The 15,338-nt window shown below is 25.3% G+C and overlaps 1 protein-coding gene across 6 annotated transcripts in view; it reads right to left on the bottom strand.

Moving 5' to 3' along the window:
* LOC111674948 (venom dipeptidyl peptidase 4) overlaps positions 1–15,338 on the bottom strand; it is a 269,708-nt gene that overhangs the window by 29,051 nt on the left and 225,319 nt on the right. For 2 of the 6 annotated variants that reach the window (XM_046946147.1, XM_046946149.1), the window contains exon 2: positions 12,920–13,628. The exons of the other annotated variants lie outside the window; for them this stretch is intronic. In XM_046946147.1, the coding sequence (XP_046802103.1) occupies positions 12,920–13,036 (117 nt within the window). In that variant the 5' untranslated portion in view covers positions 13,037–13,628. The remainder of the gene's footprint in view (positions 1–12,919; positions 13,629–15,338) is intronic. 6 annotated transcript variants of the gene reach the window in all.

The raw sequence follows: 15,338 nt of genomic DNA, 5'->3' as shown, positions 1-15,338 counted from the left end.
AGTCTAGTCTATAGTCTAGTCTATAGTCTAGTCTATAGTCTAGTCTATAGTCTAGTCTATAGTCTAGTCTATAGTCTAGTATATAGTTTAGTCTATAGTCTAGTCTATTGTCGAGTCAATAGTTTAGTATATAGTATTGTCTATATTTTAGTTAATAGTCAATAGTCTATAGATTAGTCTAGTATATAGTCTAGTATAAAGTATATTATTGATACATTCTTTGAGGTTTTTTGTAAGTTTTTCAAAAACCTAAATCTTACGGTTCTTAACGGTTTTCTTACAAGATTTAACGGAAAATGGTGAATAAAAATTGGGAAGTCTTAATAAGATCAAGTTTCAATTGTTTTGGTTACGTATACGTGTTATTAAGAAATTTTATACATATAAATCATACGTCCAGAGGGAATACTAAGAAGTTATTGAAGAAATATATTTCTTACCATTAATAGATTTTTTAAGGAAAGACTTTAACATTTTTGACAAAGTAATTAATCATGTCATTTTGAAATGTCCTTTAAAAAAACATATATATTTTTTATTTTTTTTAATTTCCATTATTTGTACATAACTAAATTTTCCTTTAACCTTTTCAAATTTAGCCAATAAGAAATAAACAAGCATCAAATAAAAATCAATCAATTCAAGTAATATCGATAAAACTACCAGTTTCCTGTCAGACTTATATTTATACAAAAATAAAATTGGAATAAACTGTGTTAGAAAGTAATTTGCATATGCTGACACATGCAAAACTACAATTTGCTGTGATTGTTTGTGTATTTGTGTACAGGAACATCTATACAAAGAATATGAAAATTTTACATGAATAATAATTCACAGTAAAACTTTCATGCTTACACCTCTTGAATAAAAATGTAAATAGAAAAAGAAAACATTAACATATTGTATCATTTTCTTTTTGTTCGTTTTTTTTTGTATATTTCCAACATAATGACAGCTGTCATTATTGGAAAATGTAAGAAAACAAATGTTATATACACACATTGTTAAATTTTATGAAAGTATGCTGGAATGTTTATACATTTTCTATTCCAGGAGCAAAAATTAACAATAAATATAAAGAAACTGTCAATATGATAATATCCTGTTTTGTAGATATGTTTCTGTGTGTGTGTTCAGAGAGGGTAAATGTCTTATGCAATGGCAAGAGGAAATGACATATTATAAATTGTTGTTGTATATGAGTATTATTGCTGTTAAAACTCAGTTTTTCTATTACAATAAACACAAACATACACATCCATATCTACTGACACTTACACCTGTTATTATCATTTATAAACTATCTATTGTTAAAGTTGAGCTGGTAAGTTAAATGTGTTTGTACATGTAAACGTGTTTGTGGGTAACAGGAAATAAAAATAAGTCACACGCAATCGAATAATTTAGAAAATAAAAGAAGAAAACAAAAAATACTTTTATAACAGCAGAACATACTATAGACAGCTTTGTTTGTCGTTGTATATTTTGATGGTGTTTATCATCACTTTGCATCAAGTGTCTGCTTGTTAGAAAACGTTTTTGAAAGGTGTCAATTTATATTGTTGAAAGATTTCTTACGAAAGATAACAAATAAATAGATATGAGTACTAGGAATTTTTATGTGTGAATTTTTTTGTTGGAAGTTTTGTATTTCTATATTTCTAGTTTTGTAAACGTAATTGGAGGACATGCTTTGTAGACATATATTTATATTTAAATATAAATAACTGTTTGCAAAAAATGGGAGAGATTGAGATTACAATGTAATAATCATAACATTTTGTTTCAATTGTGTGGAATACGTATACGTCATATTAATTTGAGAAATTATAATATATAAATCATACGTTCTGTAAGACGACAAGAATGATATGAAACATTATTTTTCTCAGCAAAAATGTAATTTTTTATAAAAAAAAAGTTAAAAAAAAATAAAACAAATTTAGCAATATCTTGTTTAGTTTTAGTACAAAATGTAAAAAATTCAATTAATTTCTTAATAATTTTTTACATTAGAAAACTTGATCAATGATCACTCAAATAGAATAAAAGAAATCGTTAACAATTTTATAAACACATGGCTGTGGAAAATAGCTTTAAAAAACCTAAATTAAATAATTTTTGAACATCTTTAAAAAAGAATTTTTTGAAAATATACGGGAAAAGAATTAATTTTTTCAAAAAAATTTAAAAAAGTAAAATTATTGGAATGTTTTGAATTTTTGGAAAAATGTTTAAAAAAAGAAGGAATTTTCGAAAATATTAAAGAAAAGAAGAAACTTTTCGAAAAATGTCTAACAAAAAATAGAGTTATTGTGATGTTTTGAATATTGTATAAAAAACATTTCTTTAAAAAAATTTTAATAAAAATGATTTTTGTATAAAGTTCTAAAAAATTAAATTTTTTACAAAATTAAAAAAAGTATTTTTAAAATGTTTGTTTTGAAAATTTTCTAAAAAAAATTTTTTTATTTTCAAAAAAACGCATTTTTCCAAAATTACAAAATCAAATTTTTCAAGCCGATATTTATACAAAATGCGATCAATTATCAAACATCTTCTCTAAAGAAAATATTTATAGATCTCCTTACGAATTTTAGAAACCTTTAAGATCTTTTTTTTAATAAAATTGTATGTTTATTTTATATTTAAGCTTAATAATGTTTACTTAATGACTAATAACATTTTATCAAATCATGAGATTTCAAATACAAATTGAATTCTTTTTTCTGTCTATCATCTGCACACATCATTACATTTTCAAGGGCGTCACTTCAGTAAAATGACAAAGATCTATTATTCATTTTTGTTTTTTGTCTCTTTATAAGTAAAGTTGTGATTTATTTTAAGGAAAAAACTTTAGATTTGTCAAATCACGGTTTGACGTAAAAGAGTTAATTCGTTTCGTTTTTTAAAAAACAGATAAATAATTATATAGTTTATCATTGCTGTACATCATTACATAGCAATGAAATGTAAAGAAAAAATTTTCAGTAAAATCACAGGAAATGGAATAAATTATTTGTGTTTTAAGTATAAAAATACACATAAAAACTTCAAGTATAATGTTTTTTCAACACTATTCAAAATGTGTAATATATGTTTTGCATTTTTAAAAAATTTATTCGTAGCAATTTTTTAGACTTAATAAATAAAATTAAATCACAGTTTATAACTTGGTTCAGTTATTTAACTTAAACATATGCGTAATAATAAAAAAAAAACCCCAACTTAATTGTCTGGCATTTAAAAATGTTCAACATACGACGAGAAATAAAATAAAGAGAATAAATGAGAAAATAAACGTTAAAACCAAAACACTAAAGGTCATTTATACTTAAACAAACAACTGTGGAGTATTTTAAATATTTTACACTCTTCGATACGCACGTTCTTTAATAAAAACACACACACACACATTTACCGAAATTTAAACGAATACATGAACCTTACATCCAAAAATAACTGTAAAGTAATAAAATCAAATTTTATTATTATGTTTTAAAAGTTTTTCAAGTTTGTGTGCGTGTAAGTAAGTGTATTTAACGATTTATCTCTTTTATGTGGTTTCTTGTGTGTATATGTACATATGCATATGTACTTACATACACATATACATATGTGCATTAAATGTACATTATTTTAAAAAAGGATTCGCGTTTAATTATATATACATTTACATCTTGCTATATAGATATGTACTTAACCAGCAAACATTTGATATCAAATTGTAAATCATTAGAACTGAAGCAAAGAAAAACAAGTAAGAGTTCTATATTTGTCGGTGTCGAATCTTATATATCCTGTACTATAATGTGTAAACTTAATAAGTATTTTAATACAAAAACAAAAAGTATCAGAAAGCTTTTATAGTTTTTAAATCAATTAGGTCACAGCTTTAATATGAAGAACGTCATAATCAAGGTCTGATTTTAGGTTTCTAGGTAAAATATTGCATAAATTCCACAAAGTGAAAGAATCAAAAGGTTTCAAAAATTTCTTTCTAAAGATTATTACTTATCCAGGATTTTTAATGTGTAACTTTACGTCTCTCGATTCAATATTGTAGAGAATATAAAAAATACTTTTTCAAGAATGAAAAAGTACCGAAAAATTTCCCTCTTTATGGGTTCTTAGTGGTCTACATACTTCATTTAGTATTTCTAGGTTTTATAGTATAAAGTAAAGGAAAAGTACCAAAAATAGTCTTTGGTACCAAAGTTACAAATAACACCCCATAAAAATGTACATATTATTTTTAAATTGTAAAACTATTTTTTTTAATTTTTCTTATCCCTGTCTAATATTTTATACACAATTTTCAATGCTCGATTTTGACAAATAATACCAACACACAGCTTTAACGTTCTTGTTTCGTTTTGTTTCTATTAACATTTTCTGAGTTTCAGATTTTCACTCATATCTTGATATTAACAGATTAAAAAAAAATCTCTCTTTGATTTCATATGAAAATAACTTTAAAAGGCTTGCTGGGTTTCCCTATATATATGTATGTATGTAAGTCAAACTGTGTACGTGTGGTTTTGTATATAATTTAATTTTTAAGCTCAATTTAATCATTATCTACTTTGTATGTCTGCTAAACCACATAAACATTATTTTCTAAAGTTAAATTTACAAAACTTGTTTCCATAAAATGTATTGGTTTTAATTTTAAAACATTGACCAGATTGATAAATAGTTAATATAAATGTTATTAGCCTTGTTTTTATTTCTATAACATGTCTTTATGAATGAGGAGCTCAATAAAGTAGAGGGCACTTCACACTATCACACTTTACGTATTCCATCCGTGTAACAAAAAAGAGAGTAAAAGTCGTATGATTTAAGTATATTTTTGTGTTTACATAATTGGTATACATATTTGTGGGAAAAGCCAGCTTCACAGGCTTTTCGCTTTAAGTCTAAAAAAAGAAATATAAAAAGTTTTGAAAATTTTCATATAATATTAGGTCTCCTAGTAAGGGGTTTAAATTCTGCAATTTAGTTGCTCAATAGAAATTTAAGTAATTATTTTAACTTTGAAGGAATGTACTTTAGAGATGGTATAGCAGGCAAGTACTAATAAGTAATAAATTTTTTGAAAAATTATCTGAAAAATTATCTTTCTTAAAATGTTTATTGGGTAAAATTAAATACTATTGTTTCTTTTTCTGTTTTTTTTTATCATACAATTTTAAAAATCATTTCTTCTATTCTCCGCAAACATTTTTATTAAATTAATTATAAGCATTTTAAACAAATTTGTTCTGGTTGTTTCCCTTTTTTCTTTTTTTTTTTGGTTTTTCAACCAAAACATAACAAGGAAAATAAAGTCGGGCATAACCGACCATATATATCAGTATATTTTAAAATTGATTTATTATTCACAAATAGACTTGTATATATAACCTTAATTCCGAAATTAAATACTTTAGATTAGATCTTCTAGTAGTCTATATACTAGATTACGACTTGTGTATAAACTAGATCATTGACTAGTATATATATTAGATCATAGATCAATCTAGATCATTTATAAACTAGTTAACAAGTCTATAGACTAGATCATTGAATAGTCAAAAAACTAGATAGTTGACTAATCAATAGATTTGATCAATTCCTGGTCAATAGACTAGATCATTGATTAGTCTATAGACTCGATCGTTGACTAGTCTATAGACTATATTATGGACTAGATCATATACTATATTGTGTACTTGACTAAAAATTAGATCATCGATTAGTTTGAAGTGTAAACTAGATTCTGAAATAGATTATATGCTAGACTTAGTCTGCAGTCTAGTATATATTCATAAACAATTTTTTTTTATAAACGAACGATAAATCAAATTTCGTATGGCAATTTTGTTTTATAAACCTTTTTAAAATAAAGTGCTGTTTATGAATAAGGAGGTAGATATATTTGTGCGTTACAAACATCAGCACAAACAGTGGTGTATGGTATTAAAAAGCCAAAAAATTGTTGCAGTATAATAAAATTAATTACCTTTTAATAAAATTAATTACCTTTTAAATTTTGTTAAATCTAAAAGTGAAATAATTAATAAAACTCTTTTAATCACATTTTGTGGAAATATAAATAAGGAAATAATTAATTATTTAAATTTATAAAACAGACAATATTTCTATTAATCACTTCTAGATAATATTCTATTATTTATCAGCTTAAAAATGTCGCTCTTTTCTTGAAATAGACAGAAACTTATTGCTTTATAATTCAAACGCTAAAAAAACTTTAATTTTTCCACAATAAGTTTTTTTTAAACTCTAAAGTTTCCCTTGTTTATATTTGTTATATTTTTTTAATTAAAAATATATATGTAGCTATACAGTGTTTTTCAATAAAAAAGAGTAAACATGGATTTTTTTTTAATAAAATTTTCCATTCTTTTGCACTTTTATTTGTTTTTATTTCTTGTTGTATTAATTTGCTTTTAAATGTCGAAACTATTTACAATTGTATCAACATTTGATATACACATGCATATGTATGTATGTCTGTATACTTGAATTTCTTCTGTATATATAAGCAAATGAAACATATACACCCTGCAGTTTGTGGTGCTTGTTCGCTATAAAATTTCTTATCAGGTTAAACAATTATCTAACAAATTACTTTGTATCACTCGATTTTTATCCATAATAAGATAACTTCGAATTTAATAGGTAATTAGTTTACATTCAGAAGAAAAGAATGATAAAAAAATACCACTAGCCACCTATTAGATTACTTGCAAACAATAAAGTGGTAATTGTTTGCATTTCGGCATTAAAAAGATTTAAGTTATAATTTTGAAAAAAAAAATATTTTACAAAACTGCTGGGCAAATACATTTTAATATGTATTTGTTTTTATATACATATGATGTTCAAAATTTTTATAAAATATTTTCTTTTAGCCTGACATATAAAAGAAAACAATGTCAGGAAAATTGCTATCAAAAAAATAAAAGAAAATGTTAGTGACAAGAAAACAGCTTTTGAAGACTGTTTTTGGTTGTTTTAATTAAAAAAGTACTTACCTCACTAACTACTTATAAGTTAGAGTGTAAAGTAACATAAAATACTATTGTGTTAGTTATTCTAAGTATTTATTTATAAAAATAGAATCGTAAGAAAAAGAAGAAGAAATTTCATTGTGTCATCAGAAGAGTCATTCTAACTTAGAAAAAGTGCAATTGATGCCTCTCTTAAGTTGTTTTGAATGTCCTTTTAATGTTTGAGATCAAATAATAGTCCTGACAAACCATCTCTATTCCTTTTCGAAAATTAGAGACTATAAGACCCAAAAGAGAATTTGGTAAACATTTTAAAGATCTGGCAAAAATCGTTTTAAAAGATGGATGTAAGAATATTGTGGTTGTCTAAATCTTGATTGTTTATTTATTTATTTATAGTTGTTATTGTTTTAACATTTACAAAAAAACATACTTTACTCCTTGTCATTTTGTTTGTAGTTTTCTACAACAAATATTTGTAATTCTTAGTTTTGTTTAAGAAATATTTATTGTTTTAAATGCAGGTTGCTTTGAAATGGTCACAGTTTTAAACAAATTGCAATAACTAAACATGAACTTTTATGGCCAAAACTATGTAGGTTTGTATGTATATCTAAGAGGCATTTAAGTTATTAAATGCATATATACAATAACATTCAAAAATCCTCTGTACAGTGGGCGTGTGTTGTAAATTTTCATTGTTTTAATTGAGTTGAGTAAGAGACACGCAAAGCAAGACACTTGAGTGAAAAAGTTAAAATACAAGTTTCAAGGTTTCTAAATTAACAATTTTGTTCAACTATTTAAAATTTATTGACAGCTATTAAATAGGGGGTTTTAAGACTAATTAATAAATTTAAAGGGTTAAACGAAAAATAATTAGTACTAAAATTTGTCAGACTTTTCTTTCGCAGATTATAAGCATAGATATTAAAGTCAGATACTGATTTATGAAGACAAACATTCCATGATATACCCATAAAATTTGTCTTTTTTATTACAGTTTAATTTACTTGTCTGTGAATAGTATTATAGTATTACACACATTTTTAATGTTTCATAATTGTTCAAACAACTACAATTTAATGACCTTACCACAACAGCAACAACAACTGCACACAACTTATAATAAAAATAAAAACAACAAAGTAACAACAACAATTCCAACTCCGGCGGCTTTGCTCTAAATAAAATTATGGCTCAATAACGTTTAAATAATTTACAACAGGACATACAAAATAGACTACTACACTGACACCAAAACCAGTAAACACACACAAACAACAATATCCTCCTTAAGAGTTGTTGTTGTAACGATTTGTCTTTAAAAACAAAAACACAGTTTTAACAGGCCATTTTGCTGTTTTAAACTCTGTTGAGTGTCATAAAATATTGTCAAAAAAATTGGAAAAGGGAATGAATAAATAAAATGTAAGAAATGTATTAACAAAAAATCATAAAAGTACTTTATGCGCGAAAGGACATAATTTTTGCCGTAAATAAAATCTTAATGTTAAAAAAACACATTGAAAAATATGTCCATCCGTTCGTTTCTTTAGTCACTAACTTCAGCCAAGTTCTGGGAAAAAAGTTTTGAGTCGAGTAATTTAAAATATTTTCATGTTTCTTTCTGCAATTTGTTAGTTGTTTTGTTAATAAAACAAAGCAACTGACAAAAACTTTTGACAGATTTTTAAAGTTTTTAAGGTTTTTTTTGTAAAAATTTTTTCGTTGTTATTATTTGAATAAAATAGCTTTGAACAGGAGTCCTTTGAAAAGTGTAGGCGAAGGCAACTTTTATAGTACTATTAAAAATAAACATTTTTGTTCTTCCCTACCAAAAATAAAGAGTAATTAATTAATTAAGTAAGTAAGTAAGTAAGTAAGTAAGTAAGTAAGTAAGTAAGTAAGTAAGTAAGTAAGTAAGTAAGTAAGTAAGTAAGTAAGTAAGTAAGTAAGTAAGTAAGTAAGTAAGTAAGTAAGTAAGTAAGTAATTAAGTAAGTAAGTAATTAAGTAAGTAAGTAATTAAGTAAGTAAGTAAGTAAGTAAGTAAGTAAGTAAGTAAGTAAGTAAGTAAGTAAGTAAGTAAGTAAGTAAGTAAGTAAGTAAGTAAGTAAGTAAGTAAGTAAGTAAGTAAGTAAGTAAGTAAGTAAGTAAGTAAGTAAGTAAGTAAGTAAGTAAGTAAGTAAGTAAGTAAGTAAGTAAGTAAGTAAGTAAGTAAGTAAGTAAGTAAGTAAGTAAGTAAGTAAGTAAGTAAGTAAGTAAGTAAGTAAGTAAGTAAGTAAGTAAGTAAGTAAGTAAGTAAGTAAGTAAGTAAGTAAGTAAGTAAGTAAGTAAGTAAGTAAGTAAGTAAGTAAGTAAGTAAGTAAGTAAGTAAGTAAGTAATTAAGTATTTACTTCATAAGATCGAAAAATTATGTTGTGGATATGTAACTCTCTCTAACGAAAGTGAGGACATTAAAAAAAATTTACTAAAAATTTGTCATTCATTCCTTATTGAACATTTTCCAAGAAATTATTATTTTCTTCATAATATTAAAATTATGTATACTATGTTTTTAGACAGTTCCTGAAATAGGTTTTATTACCATTAGCTTTATAATTCTAAAAGATTAGTTGGAAATGTTTCAGGTGGATTTGTTATTCATTATAATTAATATTTTTAAATCTAAAATAAGTGTTAGCAAAACAAATATAACAGTAATTAGTGTTTTTTAAACATTTAAAGATAACTTAAGAGGTTTTAAAATTCTGTCTTCTATTGTTTATTTTCTATAAAAACAGGGCATTAAATAACGTGGGCTCCGTGACATACGGTTAGTTTTGCTAGAGGGTTTCAAAATGTTACTTTTTTTGAATAAATTTTTGACTTTTTAATTTTTTTGTTTGTTAATATATTGTGTTGTATTGTAATTTTTTACAGATTTTTTTTTTATTACTGTTACATTTACTTTGTGCCGCTGTTTAAATAAAATTTATTGTTTTTTGCCCAAAGGCAAATAATTGATTTGGGTATAGAAATGTTTGGTGTTACATTGGTAAAAATAAAAAGAGAGAGAGAGAGAAAATAATATCATTATTTCCTTAGCTGGGTGTTGAATTTTTTTTCGTATAATTTCACGTTTTTTTGTATGTGTAGATATGCAAACAATTTTATTATACATGTGTGTGAACTAGAAAATGTCCTTAAATAAATTATAATCCCTTCGAAGAGTAAAAGAAAAAAAACAACGTTTGCAGTTTATTTGTTTAGTAACATTTTGGATGTTGTGTTTTTTTTCATTGGATTTATTTATCTGAAATTGTATATTCTTTATATTAATTCAATAATATTTATGATGGTCTACCGTATATGTTACGAGGATGATTTGAAAGAAGATGAAGTCTAATATTCATCCTTAAACGAAATTAACTGTATTATAATAGAGAATGTGGAGACGTTGCTTATTTTTAGGCATACAATAAATGAAGAATTTTAGGTCTGCTATCGTATTTTCTAGTAACATACACACATACATATGTATTTGTGCAGTCCTTAAATACATATTTGTGTTAGTTAATAAAATAAACTAAAGACAGCAGCAGCAGTGCCAAAATGAAACGAAAATTCGATTACTCACATTGTGTTTTAAAGAATTTTTAGTTTATTAGTGAAGTCTATTTTTTTATCATTCATACGTCATGTTGTTCAAAACAAAAATATAAAAAATTGTTTATTTTCCCCAGAGATATTTGCCTAAATAAACGGCCCCTTCATACATACCACGTTTTTTATTGACTATCTTTGCTATTTTTATTTTTTTAATCTAAAGCCCACATCTAATCAAACATTAAAATATTGACAAACAATCAAACACACACACACATAGATAAATAAATAGACATACAAGTATCAAAGTAAATAATGAATGCGGGTCAATTTTCAATACAAAGTTTGCAGTTTTTTTCCTAATATTTTCATCAGTTTGTTTGTTTGAGTTTTGTTGGTAAATAATCTCACTCTATTAAAATGGATAAAAATTGACATGAAAATAAACTTAATAAAAAAGAGAAAAGTAGTTAGGGAACTAAGGTAGATCTAATAGGTTTTTGTGGCCCCCCAATTTTTTTTACTTTAAGTTAGTGTTATTGACAGGTTCACAGTTTTTAATAATCTTAACTTAAAGTTCTTTTTTAACCAACTCTAACTATGAGACTGAATTTCTTTTAAAACTTTTTCTTTTTATATTATTGCAAACTTTAAATAACATTTTGAAAATGACCCGTAATTAAATAAATATTTGTTAGAATTTTCAACTAAAATAACAAACGACTAACTGGGCACTTGACAAAAGAAACAAAAACAACAGCTAAATTAAAAGTACAAAAAACTAAAGGCGTTGCCTAAAGCCTTGACCAGTAAAAAGAACTTGCACGAAAAAATTATTTAAACATTTAGGACATTTAGGACAGTTTACTTGGTTAAACAAGTAAACTGGGCGAATAGACAATGCAGACCAGCGCCCCTTTTTGCATTGTTGATTAATACTAATTACTCAAGATTACACAAAGAAATGCCAAAATAATGTGAAAAAGTGTATTTTCTATGAACTAGATATAGGAAAAAAAGCACAAATAAAAATAAGATAACGTATATTAATGTTAAAGAAATCTTTGTTTATGGCAAAAAAACAAAAGATATTTACTAAATCACTGGAAAAAAGTTATTGTCAAGAAAATTTATTTGATACTGAGAAAATTGAAGGGAAAATAAAAAAATAATATAAAAGTTAAAAAAAAACTCATATTATTATACCAGCTTTTAGAATATTTTAAAACACTTTTGAAAGTTGAGCCTAAAAAAAGGTATACAGTTTTGCATTGTGACACAACGCCTATGCGTATACGTGTTAATCATTTATTGATATTATAAATATTACGTATACGCCTAATTAAAAAAATATAAAATTTTTATAAGTTTTTGGCAATTTTATCGAATTACATTCTGATCCAAATAAGAATTAATGCCATGTTTTCCATTTTTTAATGAAACCACCTCCGGCTCTAGTAATTAAAAGTTAATGGAAAAATATCCAGTAAAAACGTTGAAACGTAATGGGTTAAAAATGCCAAAGATCAAAATCTTTTTTTAAAATGGAGATGCCATTGTGTTTAATATGCTCGCTTACAAATTGTTACTTCAATATGTGTTGCGAATAAAAAGTTTATAAGTTATTTTGTTTTACGCACAAAAAAGTCTTACCCAGTATATTATCTTGATTGATTTTTACACAGAAAACCTGTTTTCTTTCAGTGTGATTAAAAAATCAGTTCCTAGCCCACTAACAAGTAATATGCACTTAAATGATATATGTCATTATATGAGTATTTGAAAGTAATGCAGACGGTATGTAGTACTCATTGAAAAGTATGTTCTTATGACCGAACGAAGAATTTTTTAAGTGAACCTGATATGGGAACAATGTGAACTATAAAACGATTTATTAGAGAAATTTTTGTTCGTAAAAATAAATTCTGTTCATAATAAGAAGTCCTTAATAATCTAAAATATTGCATTGTGTATGCATTTTAAGAAAAAAATCTATATAAATGGATTTTTAATCTACTATTTTATAGTCAAAATGAATAATATCCTTGTTTTCCCATTATCTTCATTACAGAAAAAGAAAACTAATCAATAAAAAACTAATAGAGATAGAGAACACATTCAATTTGGCAAAACGACAACAAATATTATTTCCATATTTATTATGCCATAATACAATTTCCTGATAAACTCCTGACTACGACACCAAAGGATGAACATTATTCTCAATAAACTTGAAGCCAAATAAACAAGAAATAAATAAATATTTGTTTTTTTTTTTTTGCAAAATGGAAAACATACACTTACCTCCTCTTTTGGCACCAGCGTAACCTTCTTCATGGGTGCACTATTATTGACAACAACCGTTTCACGTTTCAATGATGGACGTTTTAAAGCTGAATTAGGTTTTTGTATCTCAACCATAGTGTTTTACTTGTACAGTAAAAGGGAAAGGATGGAGGAAGTAAGAATAAAAAGGGCACACAGAAAGAAGCGGGAGCAAAGTAAAGTTTCAGAAAAGGGGAATGATTTAAAGGAAATGGTAATTATTACTTAAGCGTAATGAAAAGGAAGTAAAAGTGTTAGAAAAAGTTTACATGCAGAATAGGAAAATATATTTTAGTAGGAATTGTAAATGTTTTTTTAATAAAAAGATTTCTTAGGAATTAAAGAGGAAAACAGGAAATTCGATAGGAATGTTTCAAGTGTCACTTAGTTAATATAACGTTATCCTTAAGCAAGCAATTTAGTTTTTTGCGTTTTATTTTTTAAAATCCCTTTTTTCGCTTAATAAAGTATTTAAAAATATTAATTTCTTTAGTTTAACAAAGCCATTTAATGCAAAGCTTTGTACAAACAATTCTTTGTAACGACATTAGACATTTTAAAGGTTTAATTTTTAACATTTTTATGTCGGTTTACTTTGAACAATAGTCTTTCTTTAAAAATGTTCTTATGCTTTCTTCAAAGATTATTTTTATTTTTCTTTTTGTTGTTTATTTTTTCAAATATTTATCTGAGGTATAAGTAGAATCTGTTTAAAACGTTTGTTCTTTTTGTGTGTGTGTGTTGTTGCTGCTGTTATTGTTGTGTGTTTATTATTGTTGCAATAAAAACGTTTATTATTATTCTTTATATCTGCAAGGCTTATTTACTTTTAAAATGTCCTAAGTAAAAAATTTAACAAAATGTTGATAATGTTGATGATGTTATAAAACTTATTGTCTCTCAATTATATTTATGGAGTTAATACTATTTTGAAGTAAATGTGTGTTTATGAGTTTAAAGTATTTTGTTTAAGATTTTGTGAATTTTTATGAAATTGTGTGTTTCAGTTTTTTTTCTTTCTTATTATTAGGGAAACTGTATACGCTGTGCGTTTTGAAATTATATATTTTGTGTGGTGTTGATTTTTAAATCAATTGTGCGAATTTCTTGAGCTTTTGCTTTTGTTTCGATTTTTATATTTTCAAATGTTGTTGATCCCTTTTCTTGTTGTTGTTATATATTTTTCGCTTGTGTGGCTTATTATGCCATTATAGCTCGTTTATATGTTTGGTTCCTTTTTCTAAGAATTTTAAAATCTTTAATATTTTGCATGTACAAAGGCTTTAAAATTTCTATAATTCTATTTATATAAAATTTTTCTAATATAATCTAACAAATAATATTCAATGAAGTTTCAAATATTTGTTAAAAATGAACAGATTATTTCCAATATGTAGAAAATTGAACATTCGAAATAATTATTAAATATCAATAATAAATCTTTAAGAATTTGTAGGTTCTTCTGGCACTTGATAGAATATTTACAATACTTTTCCATGATTTAAAACAGAGCCGGGTAAAGAGCTCTCTTAAAAGATTTCTTGTGTTCACTTTATTTAGGTTGTAATATACTCCGGACCCTACATGCTTAATTTTATTTTTCTAAATTCAATGTTATAGACAATTTAAAAAGTACCTATTGAGGAATGTAAAATTTTCAGAGGTTATCTTGGATTTTTGTTTGTTGACCGATATTTGAAGATTTAAAGTTGGAGACTTCTGATAGAGTTGTTGAAAATAAAAGTGCAGAAGATATCTGGGTTATTCAGAAAAATGATTTTAACTAATTTAATTCACTATCTATAAGGACTTGGAATATGGTTTTAAAGGGTCGGAGAATTATATTTCAGAAATTAAAAACTATATATAACTTGGAAACTATGTTATGGAAATCAAGTTAAATTTAGCTTACTGGATATCATAAACTCAAAAACATGCAGATAATACATAATCGATGTTATTTAGTTTTCAAACGAATGCATTCTTTCAATTACACAAATCTATAAAAAAGTCATTCCATTAGGGACTTATTAAACTTTATAACGTTTACACAAACACATTCATTGTGATATCATTGTGATAACACTGAAACTCGAAGTAAAGGACAAATGAACAAAGAATGAAATAAACACTAATAAAAACAAATTTATCCAGTACTAAAGGCATTTACATTTCAATAGATAAAAGTATTAAATTTAAGGTAAACTAATGTTAAAACTACATGTACAAGCTTACCTCCTCAAACAGGGAGACAATGACAGTTTTAAATAAACCAGTAGATATGTATTGTCGTAACAATATAGAAAAATACAAAGGTGTGGTACGTAGTTTTTTTTTCTTGTTAAAAAAGTTTTAATGTTATTTCAACAACTGGTAAATAAATGAACACACAGCCACC

The sequence above is a fragment of the Lucilia cuprina genome, chromosome 3, assembly GCF_022045245.1.
Source record: "Lucilia cuprina isolate Lc7/37 chromosome 3, ASM2204524v1, whole genome shotgun sequence".
In the NCBI taxonomy this organism is placed as follows: domain Eukaryota; kingdom Metazoa; phylum Arthropoda; class Insecta; order Diptera; family Calliphoridae; genus Lucilia; species Lucilia cuprina.
The sequence above is the reverse complement of the archived record's forward strand: the minus strand, read 5'-3'. Positions and strand labels throughout refer to the sequence as shown.